The sequence below is a fragment of the Gossypium arboreum genome, chromosome 5 (assembly GCF_025698485.1).
Source record: "Gossypium arboreum isolate Shixiya-1 chromosome 5, ASM2569848v2, whole genome shotgun sequence".
Classification (NCBI taxonomy): Eukaryota; Viridiplantae; Streptophyta; class Magnoliopsida; order Malvales; family Malvaceae; genus Gossypium; species Gossypium arboreum.
Window position 1 is genome coordinate 7076370 of NC_069074.1, and position 13409 is coordinate 7089778.

Genomic DNA, 13409 nt, shown 5'->3' on the forward strand with positions numbered 1-13409 from the left:
ATTCAGATAATCGTATTGTTTAATTTATTTTTGTTTTAATAATTTTTATAAAAAAAATCAAATAGGAAAAGAAGACTAGAAATTTTGGTAATTATTGATACTTTTTTCATTTTTTGAAAAATTACAAATTGGATTGAAGTATTATGTAATATATATTTGGAGTTAATTTGCTATTAAATTAATTTTCTACGAGTTATTTTCCTATACATCATTGTCTTTTAAAATTTTATACAAAGGAAGAAAAATTACAAATTTTGTAATATTTTTTAACTTTATAAAATTTGTGTCATTTTATTAAATCCAAGATAAATTTAAATTACTATTATTCTTGTTATCTTTTTTAAAGATATTATTATTGAAACCATGGGCTGGTTGGTCTTGTGTCTTGTTTGCCAAGAAAGTGCAAGAAATGAACCTACCCATTTGGTCATCTTTATACAAATTCACGACCATACCAATAAATTCCGTTTTTAATATAACCCAAAAAATATCTAGCGCCCGTACTGATACACCCCACCCTACTTATCATCTTCCTCCCATTTCCCAAAAGAATAAGAAAAATTTCACGCAAATACCTCTTTTTTTGTCGATTTAAAATCCAACCCAAAAACCTGAAAAAACGAAAAAAAAAAGAAAACGTTAACGCTGTTTACTGGATTATTTCTTTGCTTAAAAAGCTCTTTTTTTCCCCAAAAAATCTTCTAATTGATATTTTACCTTTGATTTTTTCTTCCTTAAATCATCGAATTATGATATTTTCTAAGCTTGGCCGATCAGCTCCCCGATCTTCTCATTCAAGAGTATGTTTTCCTCTTCTTCTTTTTTTAATTTAAATATATTTTTTCTCAGTTCAATTTTTATTTTTTAAGGCTTATTTATCTTTTTTTTTCCCTCTAAAAAATAGAAGTTGTTGTACCGTGGCGGAGGAGGTGCCATTACCGGTGGAACGTCGCCGAGCTTGCCGCTTTTGAGCGGGAGCGTAGATCGAATAATTGGGCAATCAGGGTATTTGAGAGGATATCTAGCTTTAATAGGAGCTGGAAAGGAGTTTACTTCAAAGGCTTATTTGTCAGATTTGAATTTCGTTCTTGCTAACCCTAGAATTCGTCGCTTTTTCTCAAGTGAAGCCCCAAAGAAGAAGAGTAAGCCAAAATATCCCCTTCTTTATTTATTTCGAAGTTTATAGGTCATTAATTTGTTAGTAAGTGTTGATGAATGCTGCCATTATTAGTTTTTATTAGCAAAATTGATAGTTCTTGATAAATTGAGGCGATTGAAATGGAATAAAGTCTTCATTTTTCATTTTTCTTTGATATGAGACGTCTTGTTCTTAAGTCTTAAGCGTTAAGCAAGTTTAGAGTTTTAGCATTTGGGATGTTTATTTTGTTTTTTAATAATAACAGTTTGATGGGTTGGTGAAAAAATAACTTTAGAAAATTTTGATATTTGCATTGGCTTGAACTTGGAGTTCTTACTTTTTGCTATTGTCTTTTATTATTTGCAGATTATGAAAACTTTTACCCTAAGGAAAAGAAGGAAATTCCAAAGCAAAATGACCAAAAACCTGACTCCAAAGGTGATTTACGTATTCCCCTTCCCCTTTTTTTCTAATTAGTTTTTTCAATGTTATAAATTTGCAAGGACATCACGAAGATGTTAGTTTTAAATTCTTTTCTTAAAGAGAAATAATGTCATTGACATCTGATAGCAACAGTTAGCATTGAGAGAAGTGAAGCGTGGTGTCATTTTCTTAAAAGCTATAGGTGATGGTAGACTTATCTATCAATCTTTCCCTCTTGCAATCATGCAATGTGAGAAGCTACAAGATAGGATTTTGAAATGATATCTTGTCGGATGATTGTCTTAGCCCTGTAGGCTTTTACTATGTTGAGGGTGTATCAGAGTATAGCACTGTGACTACCTTTGTTTTTACTATTTAATGTATATAAGTGTTCTTTGAATCTACTCTTATATTCCCCGCATGATAGCTTGCATAGAACTTTAACATTTTTCAACTTTTTTTCTACAATTTCAGAGGATTCGAAGACAGATGACCAATGGAATTTTCAGGAAACTTTCCTGAAGCTTTTTCAAAATTTGGTTACCCCTTTGCTTGTACTTGCATTGTTTCTTTCTATGTCTCCCTGGACTGTTGAGCAGCAACAAGTAAGCGATACCCGAATTATTTCATCTTGTTGATTTTCTGCATGTCTAAGTGGGTTAATTTTTACTTTGATGTGGGGGGTGATCTTTTAAATGCTTTAGGACTCTTCATATTTTGAAGTTAGAGAGTAGATATTTCTAGAATGGATGTATGTTTATAAGCACATTTTGGCTGCATTTAAGAGATTTCTAGAAAGTAGATGTTTACTATGTAACTTTTAGGCTGCATTTAAGAATTTTCCTCCTTTTACAGGTGATTAATGAATTGAGTTTATCGAAATCTTATTTTAAAGCACGTCCATCTCTGATATTTTTGGTTTTGAGTTCTGGATTCTGGAATTGAGTATTAGGTGGATAAAAATTTTAAATGTACCTAAATGTATATTGAATCACACTGGCTATTGCCAATTTAGAATTTAGTTATTTCTTCCACGTGTATTTGGTTTCTAGATATAAGCAAAGTTCATCTCTTTTCTTGCAGATTAGTTTCCAAGAGTTCAAGAACAAGTTTCTGGAACCAGGTTTAGTTGACCATATAGTTGTTTCTAATAAGTCAGTTGCAAAAGTGTATGTGAGGAACACACCATACAATCAAACAAGTGATGATCTTATCCAAGGTCCTGCTAATGGTTCTTCTGTCAGAGGACATGGAGGTGAATACAAATGCTTCTTCACCATTGGAAGTGTTGAGTCTTTTGAGGAGAAGTTGGAAGAAGCCCAAGAAGCTTTAGGGATTGACCCACATGATTATGTTCCCGTGACATATGCCTCTGATGTGATGTGGTACCAGGAGTTGATGAGGTTTGCACCAACTTTATTGCTTCTTGGAACCCTCATGTATATGGGCCGGAGAATGCAAGGTGGATTGGGTGTCGGTGGAGGTGGTGGTAAGGGTGCCCGTGGAATTTTCAACATAGGAAAGGCCCATATAACCAAGGTGGATAAAAATTCCAAGAATAAGGTCAGTTTTCTGTTTCTTATCCAGGTGCATAAAAAGGAAAACCTGAACATGAAAATTTCCAGTCTCTATTACCTAAACTTATGGGCCTTCTTTTTCCTTTGTGTTGCAAGAATATGAGAAGGTAATCACCAAGTCATTTTCCTATCGTTTCTGTTTCTGGTATGTGTAGGTCTATTTCAAAGATGTTGCTGGCTGCGATGAGGCTAAACAAGAGATCATGGAATTTGTGCACTTCCTTAAGAACCCAAAGAAATATGAGGACCTAGGAGCTAAAATTCCAAAAGGTGCTCTGCTGGTGGGTCCTCCAGGTACGGGAAAGACTCTCCTAGCAAAAGCAACTGCCGGTGAGTCAGGTGTACCTTTCCTATCAATATCAGGTTCTGATTTCATGGAGATGTTTGTTGGTGTTGGACCATCCAGGGTGAGGAATTTGTTCCAAGAAGCAAGGCAGTGTGCTCCTAGTATAATATTTATCGATGAGATTGATGCAATTGGTCGAGCAAGAGGTCGTGGAGGTTTCTCAGGTTCTAATGATGAGCGTGAAAGTACGCTTAATCAATTGCTAGTAGAAATGGATGGATTTGGAACCACTTCAGGAGTAGTTGTCCTTGCTGGTACCAATAGGCCTGATATCTTAGACAAAGCTCTATTGAGGCCAGGGCGATTTGATCGTCAAATTTCAATTGATAAACCTGACATTAAAGGCCGTGAGCAGATATTTCTGGTCTACTTGAGAAAGATAAAGCTTGATCACGAGCCATCATATTACTCTCAAAGACTTGCAGCTCTCACCCCTGGCTTTGCCGGAGCCGACATTGCTAATGTTTGTAATGAAGCTGCTCTAATTGCTGCAAGGTGTGAAATGGCACAGATCACAATGGAACATTTTGAGGCCGCTATAGACAGGATCATTGGTGGTCTTGAGAAGAAGAACAGGGTAATTATCTCTTGTTTATGTGATTGTTTTATTGTTGCTTTTCTGTGCTTGTGTAGTTGTTTTGCTTTTGATGACTATATGATACCTATTATCCTTGAGAATATTGAAATTAAGTCGTCTTCATGTTATTGAAATTAAGTATTCTTCATGTTCACTTTTGTTTGGTAATGGTGAGAAGTACAACCTGCGACTTCTTTCAGTTAAACATTGCCTTTGTACCGGTCATTAGTATGAGATGGTGATTATTGCATTACATGTTATGTCCAGAGGAGTGATAATTGACTTCACATCATTTTTTTTATATATCCTTCTCATTTTGTTTTCTTCACCCTAATAACTAGATTCTTTTGGGTTTCAAACAGGTAATAAGTAAACTTGAAAGGAAAACGGTTGCTTATCATGAATCAGGTCATGCTGTTTCTGGCTGGTTCTTGGAACATGCTGAACCCCTCTTGAAAGTCACAATTGTTCCTCGTGGTACAGCAGCACTTGGATTTGCTCAGTATGTTCCGAATGAAAACCTTCTCATGACAAAAGAGCAGCTTTTTGATATGACGTGCATGACCCTTGGTGGTCGAGCAGCTGAACAGGTAATTTGAAATTTTCTTATGCCATGCATGGGTTGGTGCAAATAAAAACAAGAATTCAGGGAAATAGTTACTTGAATACTCCCTTTTTGGTTTTTGTCATACCTAAATATTCCAACATTGATGTACAAACTAGAATTCAAAACGTAAATCAAGTATTTCGGTTATGATGTCCATGCATCTAAACTAATATTTATTTTCATGATTCAGGTTTTGTTGGGAAAGATATCAACAGGTGCGCAAAATGACCTGGAAAAGGTGACTAAGATGACGTATGCCCAGGTGGCAGTTTATGGCTTTAGTGACAAGGTAGGTCTCCTCTCTTTTCCTCAGAGAGAAGATGGATTTGAGATGTCGAAGCCCTATAGCAATAAAACGGGTGCCATCATTGATGGTGAAGTGCGTGAGTGGGTAGCAAAGGCGTATGAAAAAACAGTACAACTTATAGAGGAACATAAAGAACAAGTAGCCCAGATTGCTGAATTGTTGCTTGAAAAGGAAGTTCTTCACCAGGAGGATCTGGTTCGAGTTTTGGGCGAACGACCATTTAAATCAAGCGAACTTACCAACTATGATAGATTTAAGCTAGGTTTTGAAGAGGAAGAAACTAAGAGCATGCAAACCCCGGAGGGTGGGATTGCGGACGATGATGGTTCCGCACCTCCCCTTGTTCCTCAGGTTGTCCCAACTTGATGGATCATTCAGGTTATTTTGATTTTGTACATTTGGGCTAATAAATTGTTACCTTTTTACTCGAATCTCTATTAATGACATGTCTTGGCTGCTTTTTAACATTGTATCATTTGTACATTATTTTAGTTGTCAACAATAGTTGTTAAATTCAGAGATGTTTCTTGAATTGAAGTTTTATTTCAAAATGCAATATGAAATATAACATGTTTTAATAAGTAAAACTTTTAAGGGATAAATTTTAAATTATACATGAATTTTGATTTAATTTGTAATTATATACATGAATTAATTTGGTGTAATTATACATGTAAAACTCAATTATGATTTAAATATATATCTAAAAATTTAATTTTGATTTAATCATACGCATTTAAAGAAATAAATATATCAATTTATTTTTATATTAGATAAATATAATTATTTATGTATTTAATATATAAACATAAAATGATGTTATAGTTGTGTTAATAATTTACAAGAATTAGATCAAATCAAAATTTTATATATAAAGTTGTATGTAATTAAAGTTTATGTATACAATTGCATATTAAATTATAGTTCATGTACAATTTTGAGATTTATCTTATTTTTAAAAATGCAATTTCTAAGAAAAATTAAGAGATTAGGTCAATTTTATGAAAATACTTCTATTATCTTTTTATTTTTATTTTTAAGGTGTCATTTCTTGTGAAAATAGAATTTATAAAACATGTTTTAAATAGACCCCAAGTCTCATTTTTTTCTTTTCTTAAGTGATGTAGGATATGAGTTTATGTAGGCTCATAATCCCATATATTTTAAGAAAATAAGATAAATGAGACTTGAGAGGTTTATATAAAGATTTGTTTTGAAATTTTTATTTTATAAGTGGTGACATAAAAAAATATGGTAGAAAAATGATTCTAGTTGATAGCGTATTCGTAAAATTAGCTTAATCTCATGATTTTTTAAAAAATAACTTAATCCTATAATTTTTATAATTTTTTTAAAATTGGCATTTTCATAAATTCACTCCATTCTTTCTTTCTTCTTTTTCTTTTTGGGAAAATATAACCAAATGAAAATTAGCTCGTGGATATTGTAAATAATTCGGTGTAATCATAGTAAGAAAATTGTGTAGAAAACCATTATTTTTGAAGTGTTGATTTCACTTCACTTTTTGTTGGTTACTTAATTTTAAATTTTCATCCATTAATTATGAGATTTATATTTGTTATATCTATTTTAGAAGTATTTATATGTTGAGTTTAAATATAATATTAATATATTTTATACATTTTCAAGTCTGTTTCATTTGAAATATAAACTTAAATTTTTTCCAAACTCATTTATATTTACAAAAGATTAATTTTTAGCTCATTTTAGATGTTAATAGTAATTTTTTTTAAAAACAACAACAATAAGGTGAGTATGTACCCAAAATTGCAGAATGCTTTGATTATTTGATGGGCCTTCTTTCTAAACCTTGAATCCGCAAATGGCTCATTTACATTGGGCCAATTTGTGCTGCTGAGCTAAAGTTTGAATTCGTCAGCCCAAGAATGAGCAATTGAAAGCCCTAAATTAGCTGTGATTAAAACAGAACCCAACTGAAATTGTGTTTCCCTAACCCTAAATTCTCGTTTTTCTTCCTCCTTTTTCCCTCATTCAAAATAGTAGACTGAATTTTCCCTTCTCCTGCCGTAAAAGAGAAATTACGCGATTCAGATAAATTTAATTCCGAGGTCCTTATTTGACACTGAAGGAAATTTCGGATCCTTAAATGGCGAAGCGAGAGCTATCCAGTACTTTGAGGGGCTTGAAGGTAATAATATAAGAGAAAAAAAAATTCTTTGTATTATTTTTCCCCTTGATAATTGAGGTGGTTTTTTGCTTTAATTTATCTGTTTTTTTTGTTGATTTTCTTCTTAATTTGCCAAAAAAAAGACGTTGTATATAGATTCTGGAGTTCCAAATATTTGAGATTTGAACTTGGCCTTGTTTTAATTCATAGGGGTTTTGTATATTTTTTTAATTCTTTTGAAGATGGAAAAAGTAAATAAACCTTTTAACTTTTTTGAGTTCTGTTTTATATTCTACTTCATGCTATAATAGTTCATGCAAAGGGCAGCTCAGAGAGAGGAGAAAGTGAAAAAGGAAGAAGAGGTTAAACCTGAAGGGATTAGTACTATTACTAGAAAATGGTATTAAAATTTCCACCCTTTATGTATGAATTATCTTAAATCTGTAAATTATTTTAAACATTATTCTTTTTTAAGCGATTGTTCAGATTGCATCCAATACGATTGTATGATCGCATATAGCGTATACTTCGTTTGTTCCATGAACTTATACTGTGAGAGAGAAAACAAAGAGTCCATCTATGTTTATTTCCTGGGAGTTAAAAGATTCTTGCAATGCCAATCATTGGACTAGATCCTTGATAATTATATTTTTGTGTAGGACAAAATTTCTAGTGTCCAGAATATAAAGAAAGAGGGATCTTTGTAAAATTGATTTGCGAGGATGTAATTACTTGTTGCATCTGCTCGCTTATGAGCTTTTCCTAGTTTCAATTTGTTTCAACTACAATTTATATTTGCAAACTTTCAGTGTGGTAATTATAGAAGGGGATCCTCGTCCTGGAGCAACTGTTGGGCGGATGTCATTTCGAAGTTTCAATCCTTCTATTGATGTGAGTGTATAGGTCATCTGAACTGATAATTTCTCTAACGACTTTTCACTTTGCTGGTCTCTTGTTGATTATGTCCTTACATGAACGCTATGTCTTGATAGAAACTGAATGAAGAAGCATCAAATGTGTCTCGGCCGGATGCCTCTGGTGGAAGAACTTTGTCTAGGTTGGTCTTCTTTTTTTTCGTTTTTCTTTTTTTCTCCAGGGCTGCTGTAAATGTTTTGTTATTTCCTCCAAGTTTTTGAAAATTATATTGCAGATTGTGTTGTAATTATATAAGTCTAGGAAAGGATCTTTAATTTGGATGAAAATCCAACATCAAATATTGGTAAGGAGCGTAGAGAAGAAATATGGGCATGTTGAGATGGAAATGCTAGTGGCATGTAGGTTTAGTTCGCTTTGAGTGCATGTGTTTGCACAAGATGTGAATTTTTATCTGACATTTGGTTCCTTGAATTGAAACAGTGAAAATGGATCTGCATCTGAAGCAACTCAGTCAAAAGTTGGCACTGATAAACACGAAGGTAATGGAGACCTTAAGAGAAAACAATCTGTCATGGTTTCCGAACCAGAGTATCCAAATAAATCACCAAAAAATGGTTATGGCATTCAATCTACCCCTAGCAGCGGTAAAGCCTCATCCAAAAAGCAGTCAAAGCGCGAGAAACTGGACTGGAATGTTCTCAGGCCACCAAAGCCTAATAGGTGATCTTAATTAAGAAATTGTCTTCAACATAGTGTGGCCATTAGTATTACTTTTCAGGGTTCTCGTGAACGTGTAACGTTATCTCATATTATTAAAGCTCAGCCTTGTTAACTTTCAAATTTGTTTATTGAAGATAATTTTTATCTCCATCCCTACTAAATTAAGCTTATTCAATTTATAGTCGACAAACAGCTTTAATAAGCTTCCAGCATTGCCTGCAGGTTGCAATCTTATGAATGCTATAATTTTCTTCAAAACATTAAACATTGATGAAGTATATTTATGTAACAACTTTAATTTTCAGTGGTGTCGGAAATAGTGGTTTGAGGCCACCAAATTCGGCACGTAAGTTAAATATGGTTTTAAAAAGATTTTTTAATTAGTAATTTGTATTTTATAATAATTTATTAAGTCAAGTAGTTTTAGAAAATGAGGTATTTATAAATATTTACGGAGTTTCATTAAGATGATATTAAAGTTTTTTAAAAATTTTAATGTTTTGATAATCAATTAATAAATAAGGGAGGACCTAAGTAATAAATGTAACTAAATTTAATGGAAGAGGCGGCATAAGTCAAAAATAAAAAATAAAGCCATTTAATGGTAAAATTGTAATTTTGGTGAAATTAAAATAAAACAAATTTGAAATTAGAAAGTTTCTAAACATTTTCTTCTTCAATTTTTCGTTCAAAACAGATATAGAAGAGAGCTTAAGCTGGTTTCTTCAACTTTTTCTTCATGTGAGTTCAATTCTTACCCTTTTCTTATAATTTTTATGTTTTGAGATTGTTACAATTAGGTCAAACTAAACATTACCCTAGTTTTTATTTTATTAAAAATTTTGGAAGTTCCCATTAATAAATATTAGATGTTTTCATGAATAACATGAATTTAAAGCTTTGATTATGTTGTATGATGATTTTATACAGTGATTTTGTTAAATATTAATTTTGGATTAAATTGTGAAAAGATTAAAAATACAAGGGTTTGTTGTGAAATTATTGCATAAATGGGATGTTTTGAATATCATGAACATTTGGCTAGCTTGGTTTTGTATTAAAAATGATTAATTTTCATGTTTTGGGTTTAGAGACTAAATTGAATAAAAGTAAAACTTTAAGGATAATTTTACAAAAATGACCAAATTGCATAAAATTAATTGTTTTATTGTCTAAATTAATATATGGAATGAAATTATTAATTTATATCAATGTCAAGTGGAAAATCGAGGAAAATATAAAATTATCAAAATGTCCCTAAATCTTGATATTTCTGCAATTTAACCAGGTAAGTTCGTATGAAATGTATTCTGTAAAAGTTTGATTAGAGTAAATGTTAATTGGTGATTGGTATTATATATTTATGTTCTGTTGTTGGAATTGAATTATTGTTGAAAACATATTCTCAAATTTAATACTCGGTTTGGATTGAACATGGGATTTGAGTACATTCGTAATTTGGTGTATCATGGTATTGGAAGGAGACAACGCATTTACCCAAGTAAGCCAAGATTCAACATTTTTTGTGAACTCTCGTGTTTTACTTTCTGTTCAGCTTTCGAGCTTCTGTTGGTGTATTTGGGAGGACCAGCTCTTATGAGCTTTTGTTAACGATGTACTTTTATCCGTAAGTCACTCTTCGATTTGAAAAATCCTTGGTAAAGTGATTTATTTAATGAATTTGAAAGTTATCTAACGATATTTTAAATAGTTCAACGGTTAATATTCTGTTACGAGAAGATATGAGTTTGATACAAACTAATACAAATATATTGAAATGGTCCATGATATATGTATATGAAGAAACAACTGTTGTTGTTTGATACTTAGACAAATGCCAAGCTGCTGGTTGAATAGTAATATGTTTAGTTATAAGTTGTATTGAAATGGTAAGTGTTCAAATGAAAATATGCTTAAGCTCATAAAAGAGTGGTAAGGTTTAAAGTTATTTAAAATCCTACTATGCTAGAGATGATATGTATAAGTGATGTTCTGGATTTTTTCACCTTGTGAGTTGTTGAATAGAGCTTCATGTATCTTGTGGTATCGATATTGGATTGTTCTTGATATGTATAAATTTCATATTTGAAATGGATTGATATGATTAAAGTTTATACGAGCTTACTAAGCATTCATTGGTTACGTAGTTGTTTTCCTATACTTTTAGATTATCGGAATCTCCATTGAGTTGGAAGCTTGTCGGAGTTATATCACACTATCCATCAGTTCTATCGGTACTTGGATGTTTTAATTTTGGTTATAATGTCATGTATTAGTATTTTGTTTAATGGTGGCCTGTATGTAATTTGTTGAGATTAGCCACTTATTTTGGCTTGTCCTAGTTGCCTAATTATGGCTTATTGATATGCATAATGTTAATTGTAGGTTGCACAAATTGGGTGAGAAATATGACTTGTAAAAAGGCTTATTTTCGTCCACACGGGCGTGTGTCTCAACCGTGTGTGACACACGGCCAGGTGACACGATCATGTGTCCCTTATATCTTTTAAAAAGTGCAAGTCAAGATATTTGCACTACCGGCACACTGGCGTGTGGCTTGGCAGTGTGCACAAGTCAATGAGTTACACAAGTTGGGACACTACCGTTTGTTCCTATTTTGAATGTCTACGGCCTAAGACATGGATGTGTGACCCTTGCAGTGTTGAAAATTTTAAATATTTCTGAATTTTTTTTTAAATTTTCGATTTAGTCCCAATTTGTTTATAATGTATAATTAGGGCCTTAAGGGCTCGTGTAAGAGACAATATTTATGATTTTGATTGGTTTTTAACATAAATGCTATGTGATATGAAATATTTGCATTTTCTGGCTGTTTGATTTGTAAATTCTGATAATACTTCGTAATCGTATTCCAATCGACGGATTCGAGTTAAGAGTGTTACAATATAATTATGAATAATGATCACAAAAAAAAGATTGTCAAAACTCCAAATTTCATTGTCTAGTTTCACTATCGGTTACCTACAAACATGGGAAAAAGGAAAAGACAGAAAAGCTTAGGATTGTTTGCTATCTACATGCTTGATGCGAAACGAGCTTTAAGCCACATGCAACGACCCTTCTTAGAGTTGATATTTTACAAACATTACCAAACAGATAGGTGACTAAATTTATACAACAAGCGAGTCTTCATATCAGATGACCCTTATTACGGCTATGATTTGCCAGTTTAACGGCCTTAACTTTTACTCCTCATCACAGATACGGGTCATTCTTAACTGGTTTCCAAAAAGAAAGGGCATAAATAACTCTCCCTTTCCATCCCTGTAGCATCCACCGGCCATCTACGTCTACAGCAAAATCCCTATGATAATTACATTGGACCATACTCCTCACCTTCTTCATGAGCTCTTGTTCCAATGGCGCCTGCTTGAACCCTGCCCTCAGAGTCTTCGCTTGCCATTGCTTATACGTCTCCGGTCTTTCAACCTCTCACTACCCTCGCATGCAACCACATTCATAACGTCCCTTCCAAGCACTTCCTTCTCATACATCATCCTTTCTGCATCTTCCCTACAAACATTAGCTTCAAATATATCGAACTGAGCAGAGAAATGGAAGAGGGCTTCTCGGAACCTAGTGACGAAGAAGGGAGCATTATATGTCCCATTTGCAACCCCGTGGATGAATATCGCTGGGTTAATGCTTTTGATCAGTTTCAGAACAGTGTCCCTCGCACTGGTCGGCGCCATTGTATCATCCGGAAGGTTCTTTAGCCGATACATGCAGTTAACAACAACCACTTCGTCGTAATTAATCTTTAGTTCTTCAAGTTGGATGGTTTCCCATTTCTTTGCTATCACGTTGTACTCAAACGGGACATTGAATCTCTCACAATACCTTTTCAAGCGACGGCCCGTCTCTTCCACCCTTTCTGCAGGTCGAAAACCTGGTTGGGGGAACTCAATACCTGTAATACGAAGCTTGGGAGGTCCACCGGCCCTTGCTGAGAGACGCTGGATAAGGCAAGGCCATTGGAACCCATAGCAAATGCCGAAATCAACGATGTGGAGCGTGGTTGCCATTTCTGCAACTTCCATTATCTTTTATTGGCGCAAAATTCGACATTTTCTTAAAAGGGCAAGCTAAAACATAGACGCCGTAAGCTTTTAAGACATCAGCAGCGGAAGTCTTGTTGCTTCCCAGATGTAAATACGATGGTGCTCCTTGCCAGCCAAACGCGTTTTAAGTGCATTACCAAAGTAATGTGCCAATCTTTGGGTTCCATCTCCATTTATGAGCTTTTGTTAACGATGTACTTTTATCCGTAAGTCACTCTTCGATTTGAAAAATCCTTGGTAAAGTGATTTATTTAATGAATTTGAAAGTTATCTAACGATATTTTAAATAGTTCAACGGTTAATATTACAGAAGATATGAGTTTGATACAAACTAATACAAATATATTGAAATGGTCCATGATATATGTATATGAAGAAACAAGCTGTTGTTGTTTGATACTTAGACAAATGCCAAGTCTTTGGTTGAATAGTAATATGTTTAGTTATAAGTTGTATTGAAATGGTAAGTGTTCAAATGAAAATATGCTTAAGCTCATAAAAGAGTGGTAAGGTTTAAAGTTATTTAAAATCCTACTATGCTAGAGATGATATGTATAAGTGATGTTCTGGATTTTTCACCTTGTGAGTTGTTGAATAGAGCTTCATG

At 33.2% G+C, this 13409-nt stretch overlaps 2 protein-coding genes and 1 pseudogene across 3 annotated transcripts; 2 read left to right on the forward strand and 1 right to left on the reverse strand.

Moving 5' to 3' along the window:
- The first annotated feature begins 392 nt into the window (after positions 1 to 392).
- On the forward strand, positions 393 to 5507 carry LOC108453315 (ATP-dependent zinc metalloprotease FTSH 10, mitochondrial-like). Of its 2 annotated transcripts, none has more exons than XM_017751341.2 (8): positions 393 to 800; positions 905 to 1142; positions 1505 to 1576; positions 2036 to 2166; positions 2645 to 3124; positions 3294 to 4061; positions 4424 to 4651; positions 4859 to 5507. In XM_017751341.2, exons 1-8 carry the CDS (start codon positions 750 to 752, stop codon positions 5339 to 5341), a joined length of 2451 nt encoding a protein of 816 aa, XP_017606830.1. In that variant the 5' UTR covers positions 393 to 749; the 3' UTR covers positions 5342 to 5507. The 2 variants fall into 2 exon arrangements, with proteins under 2 accessions (XP_017606830.1, XP_052884296.1); XM_053028336.1 differs by having other exon boundaries at positions 443 to 800; positions 908 to 1142.
- Positions 5508 to 6927: 1420 nt separating this feature from the next.
- Positions 6928 to 8840, forward strand: LOC108451845 (uncharacterized). The gene is made up of 5 exons (XM_017749534.2): positions 6928 to 7145; positions 7436 to 7524; positions 7934 to 8015; positions 8117 to 8181; positions 8481 to 8840. The coding sequence occupies exons 1-5, from the start codon at positions 7104 to 7106 to the stop codon at positions 8722 to 8724; spliced, it is 522 nt and encodes a 173-aa protein (XP_017605023.1). The 5' UTR covers positions 6928 to 7103; the 3' UTR covers positions 8725 to 8840.
- Positions 8841 to 11657: 2817 nt separating this feature from the next.
- Positions 11658 to 13408, reverse strand: LOC128293205 (scarecrow-like protein 11; annotated as a pseudogene).
- Position 13409: the final 1 nt, after the last annotated feature.